General features: G+C 42.5%; 1 protein-coding gene across 7 annotated transcripts in view; it reads right to left on the reverse strand.

Moving 5' to 3' along the window:
* SOGA3 (SOGA family member 3) overlaps positions 1–20,890 on the reverse strand; it is a 47,963-nt gene extending 27,073 nt beyond the window's left edge. For 3 of the 7 annotated variants that reach the window (XM_044924461.2, XM_044924462.2, XR_006542476.2), the window contains exons 1-4: positions 20,537–20,888; positions 17,382–18,577; positions 16,670–16,894; positions 14,727–14,885 (exon numbers count right to left, since the gene is read on the reverse strand). In XM_044924461.2, the coding sequence (XP_044780396.2) occupies positions 14,727–14,885; positions 16,670–16,894; positions 17,382–18,482 (1,485 nt within the window). In that variant the 5' untranslated portion in view covers positions 18,483–18,577; positions 20,537–20,888. Of the gene's footprint in view, positions 1–14,726; positions 14,886–16,669; positions 16,895–17,381; positions 18,578–20,536 lie in introns of all 7 variants that reach the window. The other 4 variants (XM_006044788.4, XM_044924464.2, XM_044924463.2 and 1 more) reach the window with 2 other exon arrangements.
* Between the last annotated feature and the right edge of the window lie 874 nt (positions 20,891–21,764).

Consider the following 21,764-nt stretch of genomic DNA (forward strand, 5'->3'; position numbering starts at 1 on the left):
TTGGACATGACTGAGTGACTAAGCACAGCACAGAAGATAATCCAAGGGACTGTACTATGTAAAAGAATTCTTAATTCTATGTTCCATTCTTGGTTTTGGTAATAGTGAAAACTGAAACTTATACATGTATTAAAAAGAAAATGTATATTCAGATATAAAAGGAAAAACAAACTAGCAGAATTTAAAATGTCTTTAAAAATATCTTTAAAGTATAGTTTTTAAAATGTTATCTTCTGAATCATTATAGAACATAATTATTCTAATTTAACCATATCTTTAAGTAAATGAATTCAATCATTGCATTTTACCCTTGAAGGACAATACTTTCCATATAACCGATTCTCCTAAATACAAGCAGACGGCTACCATTTCATGAAGTTCTATGAAAATGCTTTCTTCCATGTGTAAAGAGGCAGTGGATATAATCACATACCAACATATTAAACACTCATTATGCACTTGAATGCAATAATCAGTTGGGTTGTCTAATTATTTCTACTATTAGTCAAGGCTCTTGGCCAATTGAAGACTGCTTACTTTGTGAAGGAAAGAAAAAATAATGTAGTTAATTTTATTTACCACTATGATTAACTGGCTAGACAAATTAGAAATAACTGAGCTAGCCAGACAATGAATATAGAACACTTGAATTTTTAATTTTAAGCACTTCTGAATTGAATCATGCTGAATACAAATGGCCTTATTAAGTGAAATATTTAAGTATAAAATGGAAAATGTCAGGAGAGCAGCTAAATGACATCTTTAAATGTCATCTTCAAATGTCGTTTACCATCTGGATAAAGATCAGTTTAACTGACCCTGAAGTGTAAAAATGGAATTAGAACACACATCAAATAAGTGGCTGCATTTCTATTAAAATGCAATCAAGTATAAAATATTCAAGATATGACTGAATTTTCAATTTGGAAAACATTTCCTAATATACAGTGAAATTGCATGTTATATTTACTCAAATGTAACACAAGTACTGGAAAACAAAGGAACCGAGTAAATTCTAATTTTAGGAGCTAAAGCTGGGCTCCTCTGACAGCAGTCAATGTCTTCTTAAACACGTCTTCCCTTGACTGTGCATTTATTGACAGCTTTTGCATGTTTAACAGTCTGGGTGTGTGAGTTAAATGAAATATGGTTCTTGAATTCAGAGAGCATAGAATTTAGCTGTGGAGTCAATAAAAGCTACAAAATGATCAAAAGTATCTTGTGCTTGAAAAGAAGAGCCCTCTTCTCTCTGCTAAAATGTTTCTCTTTAAGAATAATGTTCATTGAGCAGCAGAGGTAGGAGAGAAACATTTATCCAGACAGATGGGCGCTGTCAGCCCTGTTGATGGTTGCAGGGGCAGGCAGGGCAGCCTCACTGTAAGCGGGTCCCCCCCAGATCTTTGCAAATGTGAGCTAATGGATGGCAAAGCAGCAAGGACTAAGGACATACCTCCTGCTTCCTGCCTCGGGACAGACAGAATGGTTTTATAGTGAAGTTAGATGTCATAGGGAGCTTCAGAAAGTAGCAGACATTCATGGGAAAAGAGAAAGCAAAAGAGTTTTAAAGGGCTACATAAAAGAACTGGAGTCCTAGAAAGACCTAAAATTTCAACTACATGGACTTAAAAATTCTTCCTAGGAGTTGTCTTAATCAGCTAATCTGGAGCTATATGATATTATTATTATTATTATATTAACAACAAAATCTGATGTCTACATAATACCTGAGAGTTTTTCGAGCACTTTCACATGTTATCTCCTGTTATCCTTGTGAACAGATTGGACAGGGAACATACTGATTTTCCTTTAAAAAATTAAAGGAAAATCACTTTATATTTCCTTTAATAAATTATTTCCTTTAATATTTTTTATTATTTCCTTTAATAAATTAAAATTATTTTAATTATTTCCTTTAATAAATTAAAGGAAAATCAAATTATTTCCTTTAATAAATTAAAGGAAAATCACTCTCAGTGATTAAACTGAGAGTCAGGCTTTCCTGGTAGCTCAGTGGTAAAGAATCTGCCTGCCAATTCAGGAGATGCAGGTTTGATACCTGGTTCAGAAGATCCCAGAGAAGGCAATGGCACCCCACTCCAGTACTCTTGCCTGGAAAATCCTGTGGATGGAGGAGCCTGGTAGGCTGCAGCCCATGGGGTCGCTAGGAGTCGGACACGACTGAGCGACTTCACTTTCACTTTTCACTTTCATGCATTGGAGAAGGAAATGGCAACCCACTCCAGTGTTCTTGCCTGGAGAATCCCAGGGATGGGGGAGCCTGGTGAGCTGCCGTCTATGGGGTCGCACAGAGTCGGACACGACTGAAGCGACTTAGCAGCAGCAGTCAGAAGATCCCCTGGAGAATGAAACTGCAACCCACTCCAGTCTTCTTGCCTGGGAAATCCCATGGACAGAAGAGCTTGGTGGGCTATGGACTACGGGGTTGCAAAACAGACATGACTTGGCAACTAAACAAGAGTCAGCCATTAACAAATCTATCTGAAAGAACACAGGTATTAAGTCTGTAAAAAGAACAGGCAGGATCAACAGACCTGAAAACACTTTTCTAGCTTTATGTTCTTAGTTGTTTTTTTTTTTTTCTTCAAAGATTCCCTTTTTTGTGAGATAAAAGAGATTTTTCTTATAGACATCTTGAAAGTATTCTCTTAATGCTTGCCCAGAGCATTCCCTAAATGTGTGCTGGAGATGCAGACCTTGAAGATTCCAGAAGTACTGAGGTCCCTATAGAGGACAGGTCATTTGTGGGGTCAGGAAAAAGATGGAAGCAGCAGCCTGAGACTCTGCAGTGAGGCCAAGCTGGCCAGTGGAGACATGGGTTTGGAGGTAGATGGACTGATGTGGACCTGGCCTATTTTCTGAGCATTAAGTGTTCATCTCGAAAATGAAACTATTAACACAATGCTACATAAAGTGACTGGCTTATAATTAACACTCAACACTGATGGCTATTGAACAACTGCAGCCCTGGGGTGATTTTCCACATCTCCCAGGCCAAATTAACTGCTGAATTGAATGTCCCAAACATTGACCATTTAAAGTAAATTTAGATAAGTCTTTGAGGGTGAAAGGATCTGCAGTCTTCTTCCATTCTCTAAACCTGCAGTTCACGCTTTCTCACCAAAGAACATGGAAGTTCAACTGCAGATTCGATGCCCAGGATGTCAGTGTCATCTCCCCTTCCAAGAAGCCAATGAAATCTTGTTTCGGGGAAGACTTGCTGCTTCTGGGGAATAATTGGGGTTTTCAGGAAGCAAGGTAGAGGCCTGGAAATTTCCAGGAGGCAGGAAAGTCTCAAGAGACCTCTAATGCTGGAAGTGGGGTGGCGCTGGAGTTAGTCATCTACTTCCTTCTCATCTTGTTTGTACAATCTCAGCAACCATAGAAAGAGCCCTGATTCTGAGTCAGTTTCCTGTCCTCTCTGCAAAAGAGGGCCTGAAACACCTTTCCTAATTTCCATTCATCCGCTCATTAAAAATTATTTATTGCTTGTCAAATGTTGTCGACAACTTCCGGTTGTTGTGGATACAATGGTGAATAAGACAGACTCAGTCCTTACCCTCAGGGAATTTACACTCTAGTGCAGGAAAAAGCTACAGACAAGTGAAATATGAAATATCAGTTGTTACAATATTACAGAAGCACAGGGTCTCACTGACTACAAGCCAGGCATTGAGCTGGATGGAGTGCGACAGTGATCACAGTAGGTGGGGCCCTGTCTTCACAGTGCTCACCACTCAGACAGCAAACACCAGTGTGCATGCTGAGTCACTTTAGCAGAGTCCGACTCTGTGACCCTATCGACTATAGCCTGCCAGACTCCTCTGTCCATAGGATTTTCCAGGCAAGAACACTGGAGTGGGTTGCCGTGTCCTCTTCCAGGGGATCTTCCCCACCCAGGAGTTAACCCACATCTCTTATGTCTCCTGCATTGGAAGGCAGGTTCTTTACCACTAGCATCACCTGGGAAGCCCAAAAGTATTCAGTACAGGAATGCAAATACTTTGCTGTCAAATAAAACCTCTACAAGACCATCTTTTCCATCAGAAAGTAATTAATTTGAGTCCAGGGACTACTCTCATGGTGACATTAACTGTTATTCCCTTATACACACTATATGTACACACTCAGTAAATGTTGAAAAATACTTGCTAAATTAAAGTCAGATCAAAGTTTAGGGATTCTAGGCTCAAGGAAAAGGCTGAGACAGAGAACAGATGCATTTTATGCCACTGCTAGAGGCAGGGCCATTCTCAGGCAGCCAAGAGTGGCCATGGGTAGAGGGCAGTGGTAGAGAACAGTGCTGGTAGTTTAGATCCCAAAGCCTAACGCACCACAAGAAGTCAGGCACAGCTACACCCCTGAGTAAGGAATGGACTAGATTGTTAAATGAGGGCTGGTTCTACATGAGATTTTTGTCTGTCACACACAAACACACACATACACACACACACACAAGCCAAGCCATCTCAAAATAATTATTTCACGCTTAGAAATATAAAGACTTTCACCTTTAAAAAGCATCAGAGAACACAGCAAAGGAAACTATAAGCAAGATGAAAAGACAATCCTCAGAACAGGAAAAAATAAACGCAAATGAAACAACTTACAAAGGATTAATTCCCCAAATATACAAGCAGCTCATACAACTCAATGCCAGAAAAACAAACAACCCAATCAAAAAGTGGGAAAAAGACCTAAACAGACATTTCTCCAAAGAAGACATATAGATGGCTAGCAAACACATGAAAAGATGCTCAACATCGCTCATTATTAGAGAAATGGAAATCAAAACTACAGTGAGATATCACCTCACATCAGTCAGAATGGTCATCATCAAAAAGTCTACAAACAATAAATGCTGCAGAGGGTGTAGAGAAAAGGGAATGCTCTTGCACTGTTGGTGAGAATGTAAATTAATACAACCACTATGGAAGACGGTATGGAGATTCCTTAAAAAACTAAGAATAAAACCACCATGTGACCCAGCAATCCCACTCCTAGGCATATACCCTGAGGAAACAAAATTGAAAAAGATATATGTATCCCATTGTTCATTGCAGCACTATTTACAACAGCTAGAGCATGGAAGCAACCTAGATGCCCATCGACAGATGAATGGATAAAGAAGTTGTGGTACATATGCACAATGGAATATTACTCAGCCATTAAAAGGAACTCATTTGAGTCAGTTCTGATGAGGTGGATGAACCTAGAACCTATTATACAGAGTGAAGTGCATCAGAGAGAGAGAGATAAATATCATATTCTAATGCACATACTTGGAATCTAGAAAAATGGTACTCAAGAATTTATTTACAGGGCAGCAATGGAGAAAAAGACAGAGAACAGACTTACAGACATGGGGAGAGAAGGGAGGAGAGGGTGAGATGGAAAGAATAAAACGGAAACTTACATTACTATATGTAAAATAGATAGCCAAGGGTAATTTGTTATATGGCTTAGGTAACTCAAACAGGGGCGCTGTATCAACCTAGAGGGGTGGGATGGGGAGGGAGGGGGAGGGAGGTTCAAAAGGGAGGGGATGTATGTATACATCTATGGCTGATTCATGTTGAGGTTCGACAGAAAACAACAAAATTCTGTAAAGAAATTATCCTTCAATAAAAAAATAAATAGAAAAAAAAGGATCAGAGAAGTCTCATATTATTTCAATAATAGCATAAAACAAACATTTGGATGTTTAACTAATGACCAGCACTCATTAACTCATGCCACACACCTTAGGGTGAAAACCAATCAGCCTTCCAGGGCAGATTTCACTGCAGAGAATTACAGTCAAAAACTTAGACTATCTAGATGCTATCATTCCATACTGTGGTTTATTACTAATTGGAAAAGATGCTGAATTCTTTAGTGACCATGGGGTCTTAGTGGCCTCCTGAGGCCACTGGTGCACTAAACTACTGAATACTCTGAGCGGGGCTCAGCAATGAGTCCATCCTAAAGGAAATCAACCCTGAATATTCACTAGAAGGACTGATGCTGAAGCTGAAGCTCCGATACTTTGGCCACCTGATGCGGAGGGTCAACTCATTGGAAAAGACCCTGATGCTGGGAAAGACTGAGGGCACCCCTGAGAAGAAAGGGGTGACAGAGGATGAGAAGGTTGGATGGCATCATTGACTCAATGGACATGAGTTTGAGCCAACGCTGGGAGATGGCGAAGGACAGGAAAGCCTGGTGTGCTGCAGTTCATGGGATCGCAGAGTCGGACATGATTGAGCGACTGAACAACAACAGATTATTCAAAAAGCTTCACTTGTTCTTAGCCCCTCACGTTGCGTCTTCAGTTCTGATTTCCACAGTAAACCAGCTCCTTAGATGCTGAATAGTAGCAACAACCAAAGAGAGCATTGTAGGTCTCTGTGGTTAAAACCCTTCAGCAGAGCCCTCAGTGAGTGCACACTCTCAGTTTAATGCAACATTCTGATACCTGCATCTCGGTAGCCTCTGTGGCATCCATAAAGTGTAGTGTGTTAGTCGCTCAGTCGTGTCTAACTCTTTGCAACCCCACGGACTGTAGCCTGTAGACAGGGGAGCATCTGTCCATAGAGTTCTCCAGGCAAGAATACTGGAGTGGGTTGCCATTTCCTTCTCCAGGGACATCCATATGGCCACATTATGTGCTGTGCTGTGCTTAATTGCTCAATCATCTCTGACTCTTTATGACCCCATGGACTATAGCCCGCCAGGCTCCTCTGTTCATGGGGATTCTCCAGGCAAGAATACCAAAGTGGGTTGCCATGCCCTCCTCCAGGGGATCTTCCCAACCCAGGGATTGAACTCAGGGCCACATTATAGCAGCTGTTAAATTACTATTCAGTAAATATTGTTGATTGTATAAATGAAAAAATAATTACAGTAATAAAATAACAGTAGTGAAATGAAATGGCATCCTGACTACAAATAGAATTTTCAGGGAACGCAGAGATGGATAACTTTATCAAGGAGAAAATGACACTTTTCTTGAGAGTATTCAGTTTAATTTCTACATTTATGAGTAAAGAAACTAAGGCCTACACCTTTCAAATTATTGTTCAACATTATAGGGAATGAGTTGGAGAAGGAAATGGCAACCCACTCCAGTGTTTTTGCCTGGAGAATCCCAGGGACGGGGGATCCTGGTAGGCCGCCGTCTATGGGGTCACACAGAGTCACACATGACTGAAGAGACTTACCAGCAACATAGGGAATGAGAGATGAGGCAAAGCCAGTTTCTAAACTCCATGACATATGAGGATTTTTCAAATAAACCACCCTAAAATTCACAGCTAATGACAAAATGTCTTAACTGTATTTTCAGCAAAATTTAAATTCCTAATTTATTGATTGTATAGATGAGAATTGACAATTGTAACAAAGGCTCATCCATCCATTGGCTGCCATCCATCAACATATAAAGTCTGTTTAGAACTGATTTTCTTCATGGTTGCTCTAGAGGCCTTACATGAAGCCTGGGGTTGCCTTTATATCTGATCACAGCTAGGTGAGAATTTCTTCCAATATTTCTCCCTCTGCCTTGATTGCTACTTAACTTAGATTAATAGTGTACATCTATGGATTAAGTTTTCCTTCATGGTCCCGGAATTCTTCTGTGACCAAATTTTAAACTCTTTATTTCAATGAGCAGCCCTGAGCTTTAGCAACAACAGTGTGGCTCAATTGACTAAGAACCATTCAAATCCCTTTTTAAGGTAGGTTAGATACAGAAGTCAGGGAAGCAAGCTACTTTTCGCTAACTATGTAGGTAACATGCTTCCATAAATGCACTGAAACACAGGTCAGCTGCCCAGGCCACTCAAAGTTCAGTCTAGAGCCCCAGAGAAAGTCGCTCAGTTGTGTCTGACTTCGCAACCCCATGAACTGTATAGTCCATGGAATTCTCCAGGCCAGAATATTAGAGTGCATAACCTTTTCCTTCCCCAGGGAATCTTCCCAACCCAGGGATTGAACCCAGGTCTCCCATATTGCAGGCGGATTCTTTACCAGCTAAGCCACAAGGGAAGCCCAAGAATACTGCAGTGGGTAGCCTGTCCCTTCTCCAGCGGATCTTCCCCACCCAGGAATCAAACCAGGGTCTCCTGCATTGCAGGTGGATTCCTTACCAACAGAGCTATGAGGGAAGCCCCTAGAGCCTCTGTTAAACTGGCAGAGTCCAGAGTAGAGACTTAGTTCCCACGGATATGGGTTATCAGCAAACAGAACATACATTTATTGAACATTCCAATAAATGTTTCAACATACATTTATTGAACAATTCCTACAAAGCCTTGGGAACTGCATATGTACTCAAGGGGCAGAGGCTTAGTCCATTATTGTAAGAATTCATCATCTGTTTAGTGCCTTACTGTTTCAAGAATATAAAGTTCGAAATTCCAGCCAAGAAAGGAACTGTAATCTGATCCATTATATAGGGTGTATACTGCTGACGTAGAGAAAAACATAAATTTGAAACTTATAATAAAAAATCAGTATATTTCACCAATAGGCATATTCTGATCTGTGAACCACTTTGCTTTTACTGACAGCTTGGCATGTGGGTAAAAGAAAAGGGCCATTTACCCAAATGAGCCTTGGGAATCACTTCAAAGTGCATACAACTGCAAATGTGATTTCTTTTTTAAAAAATCCAACAAAGCTTACAATTCATAAATTAATGCATCTTTACAAAGCCAATGATTGGTAACCTTGAAGACAAGCTTTCCTATGCTTAGGTGCCACATTATGCTTTGCGTTTACTTTAGTTTCTTTTATTCCTGCCTGTGTTACTCAACAAACTAAGGCCTCTGAGCAGATGTGACTACAGTCATAGTATTTAATTGATACATTTCAAAATATTTATGGTAATTTCACCATAAAGATCAATGACTACTATTCCATTTTTCAGACCATAAGTTAACTACCAGGACCAGGGAGAAATAACTTGGATGCCAAAGAAATTCCCCACTTAAACGTCTTTAGGGCTGTTTCTTTGCTGATTTATCACTCAGAATTTCTTGTTGCACCTTAAACATGCCCAATCAAAACCCAGCATGGTTACCATCAGCTCTTTATCTTACATAAGAAAATAAGCAGGTAACTGTAAAAATGCAGGAAAAGCATTTGTTTATTAAAGTGTTCTGTCTGTACAAAGAGTCTGAATAAACAGCTATAATCTCCATGTACTCTATAAAAATTTTAAAAAGACACTACTGTTGAAATTTATAGTACTAATTATTGTCGTGTTCTAGAGTGAAAGTTCACGGCAATAGATAGGCTATATTAACCAAGTGCACAGAAAATAAAAGTCCCAAGATAGATGGTGCTATTGCAGTAGACCAGTTAAGAGCTCCCTAGAGCAACAGCCAGAAAAAGTTAAGAAAATTAATTTAAGATTTTGGGGTTGGGATTGGGGATGAGACAATACAAAGAGTACCGATTCTGAAATTAAAAAGATCTAATAAACATTCTCATCATCATCATCTAATTTACTCTTTTTCTCCTTTTTTATGTTCAAAGACAAAAGGTCTTTAAAGAACTTCTATTGGTTCATTCATTTCTCAAATATCTATCACCAATGCTTCTCCAAATGCCAGATTTTAGAGGTGACATGAGAAGACTCCTTCATTCTGAAGAGCACAGGGCTTTCAAAGCTTTGAAAATCAAGGTGTTTTCTACAGAAGTAAGACTTCATGAAGGGCAGTGACCTTCACTTAACTGTAGCAGAGACTTACCCCTCACAGAGCCTTCTCCATACTGTAAATAGCCTCCTCTATATTCTTTTTTTTTTTTTTTTTTCCTTTCCTGCCACAATTCCTGGCATGTGGGATCTTACTTCCCCGACCAGGGATGAAACCAGCACCCCCTGCATCAGAAACAAGAGTTTCAACCACTGGACCACCAGGGAAGTCCCTGACCCCTCTATATTCTCATGCTCTAGGTACAGTAACCCAATCCAGAATTCCAAAGGTTGATTGTTGGTTCCATAAAATAACTTTTAAAAAAACCTCTATCTCACTGATTGTGATGCTGAAAGACAGAAAATCAGTTTTACTAAGTTACATAAAGGTAACGGCATTTTTCTGCTGCAAGAAAGCATATTGCCAGTCACTATCAATGTTTTATAATTTTGATGAGAATGCAATTAGGATTTCAAGCCAGCACCCTGAGAGGTCCCTCTTGTTTGCAGTTGGCAGAACATCAGCTGTTTCAATACAGGCAACGAGTAGCAGTAGAATCAGCTAATTACATCCATCCTGCTTCTACTCAACTCTTCTGAACCCCTGGTGCCTACTCTGTGTTCTCAGGGGGAGAAGATAAGCAGATGGATGTGAGCAGGTGCATGGGACCTCGTACAGCCACCAACCCTGAGAGGAATTGGTCAATACCCTCGAAGCCAGTTAAACTCTCAGTAAATGGTTTGCAAACTCTGGCAGATGGACTATTGGTCCCTGCTGTGCTGTTCAACATCTATATGACTCCATACAAGTAACCAAACTCTGTGAGTTGGAAGACTGATTCTCTCTAGTATATTCTGTTTGACATTTTATGATTTTACTCCATAACTAGTACATTGTTTTCATAATGGAAAGCTTGGCCTGGTTCTATTTACTCCACTGGTAGGACACCACAAAGGGCTAACAATTGTGTGATTAACACTCACCAATGACTTGAAAAATGTTTCTGTTTTACACCCATAAAAGCAGATAATTAACTGAAGTTGTTGCAATCAGGTGGGGGACAAGTCAGCTCCAAACCCATGACCTCTACTGCACAAAGTAAGCCAGTTATGATTGCACCTCAGTTTTTATATTTATCTTTTTAGAAGCTAACAAAATCACCATTACAAAAATCTTATTTTTTGTAAGTGAAACATTTCTGATTTTTAAACATATTTTAAAACTACTTTTTCTATTTTTGATACTTTAGAACATTATGAAGGTCAACCTCAACTGACCTTCATATGACTACAAAACTTTCCTGCCAGAATATTTTTCATTTTCTCTTTAGAACAATATTTAGAATCCTTCAGATATTTTTCTGCTTTCTCTCCCTTCCTCTTTATTTCCATTTCTTTTCCCTACCACCACTCAAATTCCCAAACTGAATGCTATTTTAGAGCCCATTTTAAAAATAAAAGGTTACTTTAAAAGCTGATGTCCTGATGAAAGTGAAAGTGTTACTTGCTTGGTTGTGCCCAACTTTTTGCGACCTCATGGACTATAGCCCGCCAGGGTCCTCTGTCCATGGGATTCTCCAGGCAAGAATACTGATGTGGCTTGCCATTCTCTTCTCCAGGGGATCTTTCCAACCCAGGGATCAAACCCAGGCTGGGTTTGGCTTTTATTCCTCCCAGGTGCATGAGAATTTCCTTTTTGGCATGAACATACACTCACACTGCCTAATGGAGCAAGAGTATTTTCCTAACTCAGAGTTAGAACCCTGAAGGAGGAAATGGTTATAAGAAAAAAGTATGGGAAACAGAATCAATGAAATGCATTTTACAATGAGGATATCCCCATTTTTACAACATTGTTGTTGTTGTTGGCAGTAAGATTATTTTGACTTTTAAGACAGAAGAGGTCCCATCTCGCTGGCTAATGGCCAGTTTACAGGAATCTTCCCCTTTCCCAGACACAGGATGAAAATCAGAAAGCTCTTATGCCATTCTTAAACACAACTTTTCAGATAGTCACTTGAAAAACATTCATATAATACCAAATCACAAGGCATTTCTTTCTCATCCCTTGTAATTAGTGAAGTTTGTTTTGACTTGAAAATTTTTTTAATTGCCTAGACAAAGAATATGGAAGAATGCAAGTAAGGTCTGAATAAGGAATGAAGCCTTATTTATGTATGTGACAATGAGCTTTCTTTTTGCTTGTTACTAAGAAGGTATTTAATAGCTACTCTTATGGGCTGGATTGTACCCCTTGCCCCAATTTACATGTTGAAATCCTACCCCAAGCAAGTATCTCAGAATGCGACCTTATTTGGAGAGGGTCTTTACTGAGACAATCAAGCCTTAAAAAAGTCATTGCAGTAGGTCCTAATCTATTTTGACTGGTGTCTTATAAGAAGGGGAAATTTGATCACAGACAAAGTGAATGCCATGTCTACATGAAGATCCAATTTATGAGCCCAGGAGAGAGGCCTGGAATAGATCCTTCCTTCACAGCCCTCATAAGAAACCAGCCCTGCTAACACCTTGATTTTTGGACCTATTTATTTAGAAAATAAATGTCTATATTTAAGCCACTCTGTAGTATTCTGTTATGACAGCCCCAGCTACTTCCTTAATTTAAAAAGTAAGGAAATCAAACTTTCCATTTTCCTGGCAATCAAACTTTCCATTTTTCACAAACTTCAACTGTATATTATTATTGAAGAAACATCTTTATACCTATGTTAATATTTGATCTCTCAAATTTAGGAAAAAAATCTTAAATGGCAATGTCCCAGATTTCACAATAAAAAGCATGATCGCTGCAGAAGGTGCTGAGACTCACTGAAATCACTGAAAGTAACATTTTACAACTGAATACACTGAGGCAAATAGAAGTTGGAGAACTTTTAAGTCACCCAATTAGTTATTGGTGAAGACAGCCCTGTGGCTCCCAGTTTCTCTACTGTAGCACACAGCCACCCTCAGGTATTAGCTAAAAATCACGTATCAGTACAATGATTTTGCTCTAATTTGTCATGTTAAAAGTGTTTACATGATAAGGTAAAATAAGTAGAAACTTTGACCGTAAAATAGTTTATCCCACTGAAACAGCTTTCTACAAATTCCTGCCACATGTTCTTGACTACTGATATTTTCATTGTTACGTTGTAGTTGCATTTATTTCCCCCACGGAACAATAGCTTTATTAATATAATAATCACCATCATCATGAACCAGTTACAATATACACATTGCTTTAGAAAGCAAAATAAGGACAACCTGGGTTTTTTCTGGAGAAGCTGCCCTTGAGGTTAGATATGTACAGTTAAATTTGGAGTCAAGTTGAGGTCACTGCTAATGAAATTGGGAGTTGGTGATCTGTGTGGAAAATGGTTGCCTCATGGAAGCTATTCACTCACCAATAAAACTCACTTTGAATGATATCAGAGCAGGAAAAATTTAAGGGTTTTAATCCCGAAACAGACTTGAGCTTTTCTTAAAGTCTTGGTTTTATTTGAAAAGGAGGTTCTATGTTATTTAATCTTTGCCATCCATCCTCTGTTTCTAAAAGAAATCCTAGTAAAAGCTGAATGAGAAGTTTTATTGGGAAGATACTACACACCATGTACATTCCAAAGGAATTTCACTGTAAACATCTAGGGAATGAGCTTTGTTAAAAGAATTCATTGTTAAAAGAATGTCAGTTTTTCCTTCACTCTGGGTCCCTCAGGGATTCCCTGGTGGCTCAGATGGTAAAGACTCTGCCTGCAATGAGGGAGACCCAGGTTCGATCCCTGGGTCAGGAAGATCACCTGGAGAAGGGAATGACCACCCACTTCAGCATTTCCACTAGGAGAATTCCACAGACAGGAGCCCGACAGGCCACCGTCTACGGGGTCGCAAAGAGCCAGACTCAATCGAGCGAATAACACACTTACCTGGGTATAGTTACATGTTTATACCACTTTGAGATAAGCACAGCAATGGAAAGTGCAATATCTCGATTAGTGTATGGAAAGATCAGGATTTTCATTTACATGTTCAGAGAACCACATGTGTATTTGCTAATTTTCAATAATGCTTTTCACAAGTTGCACCATACATTTTCAGGCAGTTTTCAAGGAAGAATACTATTTTATTTCCAATTGTTACTTACCACAAAGCTAATTATTTCTTGATATATCTTTTCTGTTTCTTTTACTCTCTAGTTATTTTCTTATTACTGATTTTGTTCTTTGAGAAGATTCAGGGAAACTTGCTAAGAATCGTCTAGTAGCTAAAGTGGAAGAGAACTCTGATTCTTCTACTTGAACGAGTAGGACTAAGATGAATGTATTAAACTTACTAGTAAATAAATTTCAACTCGAAAGAAAATCTTAAACAGAGTTATGCTGTGATAAAATTAGGAAATGGAAACCCACTCCAGTATTCCTGCCTGGAGAATCCCTTGGACAGAGTTGCCTAGCAGGCTACAGTCATGGGGTTGCAAGAGTCAGACACGACTTAGCAACTAAACCACCAGAGAAGATCTTAAGGGCTGGGTGCTGGTGATCCTCTAAGCATTAGACCATTTTGGGGTTGTGTTATAAGGAGGAGTCAAGCAACAGTTAGATCAGATTGAATGGCCTTGATGGTCTTTTTCATCCTAAAAGTCTGTGGTTCTATGAACTCTGGAGAAATCTCACAGGATTAGCACTTCCCCCTCAACTAACTGAAGGCTCAATCCTTCATACTTGTGATACCCTTTGTGTTTGGCATAACTGTGTAATTTATTTCACTAACATCCATTTAGATGACATACACAAAGCATCAGTCACGGTTCATATATGTCAAGTCAGAAGCAGGGCAGAGGTCAGAATTATTTCTTTGCTACTTATTTATTGGTATGAAAGCTTGTATCTGTAACTATATTGGGTGAGAACAACAAACTGTCCTACCATCATAAAAATGGAATTACTTTAACAGTCATATTAGTCTTTGGCACTCTCTATGAAGAGCTAAATATACACAACATGCCATGAGATAACCAGTTACTAACCTCCTTCATTTTTTCCAGTTCATTCTGTAATGCTTGCTTTGCTATCTCAACTTCTATAAGCTGTTGCCTCAGTTTCTCATTTTCATCCTCTGTTGTTGTTCGCTTTTCTTCCACATTTTCCAATTCATGGTGAAGTCTCACAGATACATCCTTTGCAACCTAAATTAAAATGTTTTTACCAGTAAAATATAATTAAAGACAATACAATAAATGGACTAGTTACATTAAAAGTATTATAGCCAATACGTATATAGTATCTACCATATGCCAGGCATCCTTCCAGATGCTTTACATATAAACCATTCACACATATAAACCATTTAACCACCACAACAATCCCACAAGATAGGTTTGAGTATTATTCCTATTTTATAGATAAGGAAAACTGAGGCTCATCACGGTAAAGTAATATGCTCAAGGTAACAGAGCTAACAAGCAGCCAGGTAGTCTGGTTCTACACTCTGTTCCCTTAATGTCTACATGATATCATGGTTATAAATGTTCAATCGTGTTTTACTATGTGTAGAGAAATTTCACAAATCTCCTCTCATTCCGGGTGCCCCCATTATCACTTATTTTAAAACACTTGAAAATAAAATTTTTCCAGGTACAGTCTGGGGCTTGAATTTTGACCCTATCATTCTAGGTGCTTAGTTTTATGAAACATTTTAATCTTTAAGATTAAGTTAAAAAAATTAGTGTGTGCATTTTTGCCTCCTGTTTTAAGATTACCTCAGAAATTTTAGAGTTTGGAACAAAAGTGAAGTAGTTTGGTTCAGTGACTTAGGACACAGACAGTGAATCTGGACTAGGTAGGGAGCCAGGCTGACCACTTACTAGCCAAGTTCCAGGGCTAGGGGCTGGGCGCTTAACTTCTGTAAAGGGGTCATCTTGTCACCTGGGAAATTATGTTATTAATAATCTCTACGTTATAGTTTTTTTTTTCCCCCCTTGAGAACTAAGTGAAATAATAATGTACGGAACAAGACTTGCCAAAGTGCCTGGTGCACGACCGACATTCCACAAATGTCAGAAAAAGGAAAAAGAAATAATACAATTTGCATAAAATGTTTTCCCATAGCTTTAAAAAAAAAAAGATAATTACACTCAGTTTTGATATCTTGATGAAATTAATACAACTGAAATTGCATTTCATTTGTTGTCCAAGACAGTCAAGATAACATCTGATTTGCATTGTCCATGGATTCCTACAGTCAAACCCAATGAACAGACCGCACCTGCCCCAAACTCGCGTTTCCAAGCTGAAATTTCTCCACTGGCAGAGATTCTGAAGGAGCTACTTCACTAAGAACAAGGTTCTTTCATTTAGCTCACTCTCCCATTACTTTTCCTAAAGGAACCACACACGAGACAGTGTTCCTTTCTGGGAGTGGTTGAAATGGTTAAGTACCGAAAGGAAGGACTTCTGGAAGAAGGCGGGGATGGGGAGGGGGTGGGGGGTGGCGGCTTTCAGAGAGAAATCTCAACTCTAGTATCTTCCCGGGAGCTGTCCCTATTCTGGGCTTCAACTCCCCCGAGGAGTCGTCACCGCGCTGCTCCTGAGTGCCTGAATCCGTCCACTCGGCCTGCATTTGGAGGAGGCTCTCTGGAAGCCAGATCCAGGCCGGAGCCGGCGCTCTGCCACACCCATGTTCCGCTGGGGAGGGAGGCGCCCTCCTCCCACTTCGGTAAGAGTCACGGTTCCTTCCCAGGAGAGTACCCCGAGCTCGCCCTCCGAAAGACCTTCTGTACACACAGGACTCTCACATCCACCTGTCTGTTCCTCCTCCTCCCCTTCCCGGACCTTGAATTGCTGTCATAGGCTCTGCGAAAACTCCCGCGTCCCTAAAGCTCTTGGCCTCTCCCCACTGAAGGCCTTTCGACGCAAAGAGCCCTGGATCCGCGTCCCCACCCCCGTCGCGTCCCCCGCGCCCGCCGCAGACCTTGAGGTCTTGCTCCAGGCTGCGCAGCAGCTCTCCGTCGATCTCGCCTGTCTGCGCGTAGCGGAGCCGCTTGCGCTCGGCTTTGCGGAGGCGGTACTGTAGGATCCGGCAGTTTTTGTTGGCTCTCTCCAACTCGTGGCGCATTTCCTGCAGTTGACAGGCGTCCTCCTCGAAGAAAGTGTCCCTCATTTCGTCCATCTCGGTCCTCAGCTCATCGATCTCGTTCTGAGGCGGGGACAGGCCGAGGATCAAAACTGGCCTCGCCCCCCCACCCCACCACACCCCTCGGACACACAGCACGTATACCCCATTGCAGCTCCAAATCCTCAGCTTTAGCGGCCCCTCTCCATGGGACAGGGATGACACGGACCTGAACGAACAAGAAACTAAGGAAACGGGCCCTTGGCCTTCCCTCGCTCTCCTAACTCGAGTGCTCTCCATGAAAAAGTGAGACAAACCATAATAACCAGAGAAACGAAGGCCCAGATTTGGAGCCAAATAAAAACCTAACGCTACTGATCTCGAGCCCTCTGAGATCCGGAAGGGGCCTAGGAACCCCCTCTTCTCATTTCCTGTCCCCCTTCCCTTCTTCTTTAAGTGAGAAAGGGTTAGCCGCCTCTCACTTTGCCAGGACACGCCCTAATCCTCCGAGGCCCACTCCTCCCCTCCCCCAACCGCCCCCCCAACCCCCCCACCCCCCTCCGCCACTCACCTTGAGAGTCTCGTTCTCCTCCCTCAGCTTCTCCATCTCCTCCTGCATTTCTTCCTGCTCCTGGTGCTGCTGCGGGTGCGGTTGCGACGAAGGGGGCGCAGCCGCCTGCATGCCCCCGCCGCTCGCGCTGCCCTCTGCGCTCTGTTGGGGGCCCTCTGCCGCCGCCGCCATTGGGGAAGCGGGAGGGACCGTCAGGGGCTCACAAACGGCAGGGGCGCCGGTGACTGGAGAGCTGCGGTGGCTGCTGCTGCTGCCGCCGCCGTTCTTAGCGTGCATCTGAGCCGCGGCCGCCGCCGCTGCCCGCTCTTTCTTCAGATGGAATTGGATGAGCTCAGACTGCAGACATCCTTCCTTCCAGTAGCTCCCTCCAGCACCGCCGCCACCCGCCACCACGCCAAGCCCGGAATTTCTGCTGCCGGGGCCTGGGGTTTTGCCCGCAGAGGAGGAGGATAGCGAAGGGGAGGCCCCCTCCCCGCCGCTGCCGCCCCTCTGCTGAGCGCGGACGCTTTTCCCTCGCCAGCCCCTGGGCGGCGGCGGTGGCAGCGGAGCGCCCCCCTCCCTTTCCCCGGAGCCACTGACGGCTCCTCCTCCTTCCCCACCCCCTCCTCCTCCTTCTCCTAGCGGAGGGGGTTCCCCGAGTTTAGAGGACGCGGGCTCTAGCTCCCGGAGCGGCTCCTCCGACAGGCCAGGCCTCCTGACACCCACCGGGGCCACGGTCGCCACTAGGGCTGCTTCAGCACCAGCTACAGGCTGGACAGCTCCCGAGGCCGCCCCCTTGGGCGCCGGGGGCGCGGCCTTCTCCGCTCCGCCTCCGCTTCCCCGGGCGCTGGCCGGAGGCGTTGAGCGGCTCCCGGTCTTGTTGCCCTGCTGCTGCTGCAGCTGCTGCTGTCGACTAGAATTGAGTTTAGTGCCAGCCCCTACTGGGGCCCGGGTGGTCGCGGTTGCCTGTCGGACAGAATTGTCCCTCAGTCTAGCGGGTGACTGAGCACGCTGCTGCTTTCTGCTGCTGCCCTCTGGGTGCAAGCGAGCCTCAGTGGCACCGGTGGCGGCAGGAGCCGCGGCTGTGACAGGGGCAGCGCCCCCCGTCGGTGGCTGACTCATGGCGGTCTAGGAAGAATCTAAGGGACGTGATTTACAATAGTCCATCACCAGATCATTCGCTTCCCTCTTCACTGCCACCAACCTTCCTTTCTAATCTGAGACGGAAACAAAAGAAGGAAAAGCACACAGCATGTCTGCGTTGTTACAGAGCAAAGGCTGATTCCCCCAACAGGAGAAGCCCTAGAAAATGAGATTTGAAAGGCGCTTTATAGAAGCCTTGACTTTACAAATAGGATGCAGAATTGTCAACTCTCATTTCGCCCGGGGAGGCGCTATCACCACCCCCACTCTACCGCTGTAAAACGAAGATCTGAAAGCTGCTGAACCTAACATTCTCACGGTAGCAGGTTATGGCAAGCATGGAGTTAAAAGGAGGAAGGAAGTTTTTTTGTTTCTTCTTCTTCTTCTTCTTCTTCTTCTTCTTTTTTTTAAAGAAGATAAGGTCAAGAAGAAGCTTCAGAAGGAGAAGATGTCCATATGCTAGAATTGTCAATACCCTGATTTTTCAACTTCGGTTTCTTCACTATCATATCTGCATTTCAAATCCTAGTTTTGCAGAGAAAGTTTTAATTAATATTCTCAAATGTCAATTAGATGAAAAGGGTTTTCCCAGAGAAAATTTGTTATGGATAAATGATACTCTTCTCAAACCGATCTAACCCTTATTGTTGCTTTTAATTAGAGAAATGCACCCATTTTCTTTCCTTTAGACTAGAACTGAAAGAAAATAGAAATAATGAATGGCTTCAAATCAAATTCAGTTTCAAGAAAATATGGCATTAAAATCTTCTATATGCTTTCATCATTAGCAACCCTAAAGGTATTTTTTCCTTTAATTAATTTATTTTTTAGCTTTGAGAAATAAATTAAAAATACTTTTTGAATAATTTATTGTGAATGTGCAAAATCTCTTAAATTAGAAGTGGTAACTTTTCTACACCTATCCAAATTTCATTGTTTTTGTGAATCGTTTTAGTTTTAAGGGTAATTGCTAGATAGAAAACATTTTCATTATTAAGCATCTTCTCAGATGGCACCTAACAGGCAAAGTTATACTTTTAAAGTGCCCAGTCCTTTCCATGAAGTAAAATTAAGACAGAATGACCCTACACCCAAGAAGCCTGGTGCATCCTCACTGTGGTACAATTAACTCCTACTTTGTTTTTGTTTTTTTCAAGATAAATCCATTACTGGCTTTTAAAATCTGGAAAACAGCAACTCAAAACCCATTGCCTCCTGGGTTCTTCTCCCTACTGATTCAGCTTACTCAGCTATTCAGTTAGGTGCCTTTTCTTTAGAAATATAATTTCTCTCTAGAGCACTGAAAAGGGCATGACTAGGCAGAAAGTTCTGCTTTAAAAAAAAAAAAGCTCCTATTATGAGAGAAGATATTTGCTAGTTACTGTACTAGCATTATTCCTGATATTGTCTAAGTACCATAACTTAGTCAATGTGTAGTAATACCTCAATTAATAAAGAAATATTACTGGGAAGGCTCCTCCATCTCCCATTGTCTTTCAGGAATCTCCTTCCAACTCGGTTTGGAAAGTAATACTGAACAAAGAAGAGATGGTGGGAGGGTGAAGGAACAGTCGTCCATCAACTTATTTTCTATATCTTCTCCCAGAGCAATGTGCTCCGAAAATATCTGAATACCTGGTCTAGCTATTTGGCAGGTCACACTAAGGTGGATCACCCAGATAAGTTATACTGCCAACACAACCTTATTTTTATTTTGAATTAGGCATAACCACTCTGAAGCTGAAAGCCACCAGAGAACGCTTAATTCACCCCCATATAGTTCTAACCCAGGTTAGGAAGCTCGAGTTCCAGGAACTCGACTCCCACAATCAAAGGTACCTGGCTGCTGTCACGTGGTTCTAACAAAGTGACAAGATGCTGTCTCTCTTGGAGGCTTCCCTTACGAAAATCGCCAAGCAAGCACCCCAGCAACGGCCTAGACCAACACTTTTAATCTCAAGCTTTATCTGCCCACTGACCCACCCAACCCCATATCTCATCCCCATCCCTTTAGAAAATCCAGAACTGCTCACTTCTTAGCAGAGGCGATGCTTTTTGAAGTCAATCGACAGCTCTTTCCTTCTGATCTTCCGGGGACTTCAGGATTTATTGTGTCTTCAGGAGACGAGGAAAGTTTCACTTCGCACTATTGTATATGCGACCGTCTGGCTGAGCACTTTCACTCTGGGCCGGTTCGCACCAGTTCCACACCCACTCGCTTTCTCCAAACAATGGCGTGAACGCGGAGACTCAGCGGCCGGGAGAGCGAATGACTCCTTCGGCGTCCGTTGCCGGGCTGGAGCTGCGGCTCGGAGCCGGCAAACCCGCGAGGTACCACGCCGTGCCAGACGCTCCCCGGGAAGTGCACTGATATTCATGAGCTGACCTCACAGGCCTGGGCAGGGGAGGGGGCGGGATTGCAAGGGAGGACCGGGCAGAAGTAACCAAAGAGAGGCTATTTTCAAAAGGGAAGAGAAGGCGGGGGCGGACGCGGAGGGGAGGGTGGCAGGCAGACAAAAAGGGCCGGAGCCACGCCCGAGATGGAAGACCCGGAGCGGCGCTCACAGGTCCCGCTGCACTCGCATATCCCTTCCTTGGCAAAAGCTTCCAAAGCCGCTCGGAATCGGATGCGCTGGTTTTCCGCAGAGCTTTGTTCTGGGCCGGATCAATCGCCATCAATTATTTACTTGAGCTCTGGTCTCGGGGAGGCGGATTCCAAGAGCCTTCCGGGTGTGATCGGCGTCTCTCGGTGCAGCTGCGCGGCGCAGGCGGACGGCAGCTGGGAGGTCTCTTTGTTCCCTCACTTTAATTCTCGGTTGAGCTCTCCACGCGGTGCACCCTCCCCACCCCCAGCCCGGGCGGAGTCTTCAGACGTCGTCTCCACGGGGAGATAATGGTCGCCAGATACGTCGTCCCACAGACAAAGGGTTCTTGTCACGCCTCAACTCATTTAGTACAAACCGAATAAAAACCGGTTTGCAGCGATCCCTTACAGACGGGTTTGCCTTCGCTCCATTTTCTTCTCTCCACTGTGAACACAAGGAGCAATTACCGTGGTCCACTTCATAGTAGTGCATGTGGGTAACAAGAATCATCAAGAATGTTATTTACTATAAGATACGAGTTTAAAGGGGGGGGTGGGTGAGGGACTTCTGAATATATGTCTTGACGATGCACAATAATCCATACTGCTCCACAGTAAGAGTATTTAAAAATAAGACTGGAAATTCTCTTTTTCCTTCCTTTTTTTTGTTTGTTTTG

The sequence above is a fragment of the Bubalus bubalis genome, chromosome 10 (assembly GCF_019923935.1).
Source record: "Bubalus bubalis isolate 160015118507 breed Murrah chromosome 10, NDDB_SH_1, whole genome shotgun sequence".
Lineage (NCBI taxonomy): Eukaryota > Metazoa > Chordata > Mammalia > Artiodactyla > Bovidae > Bubalus > Bubalus bubalis.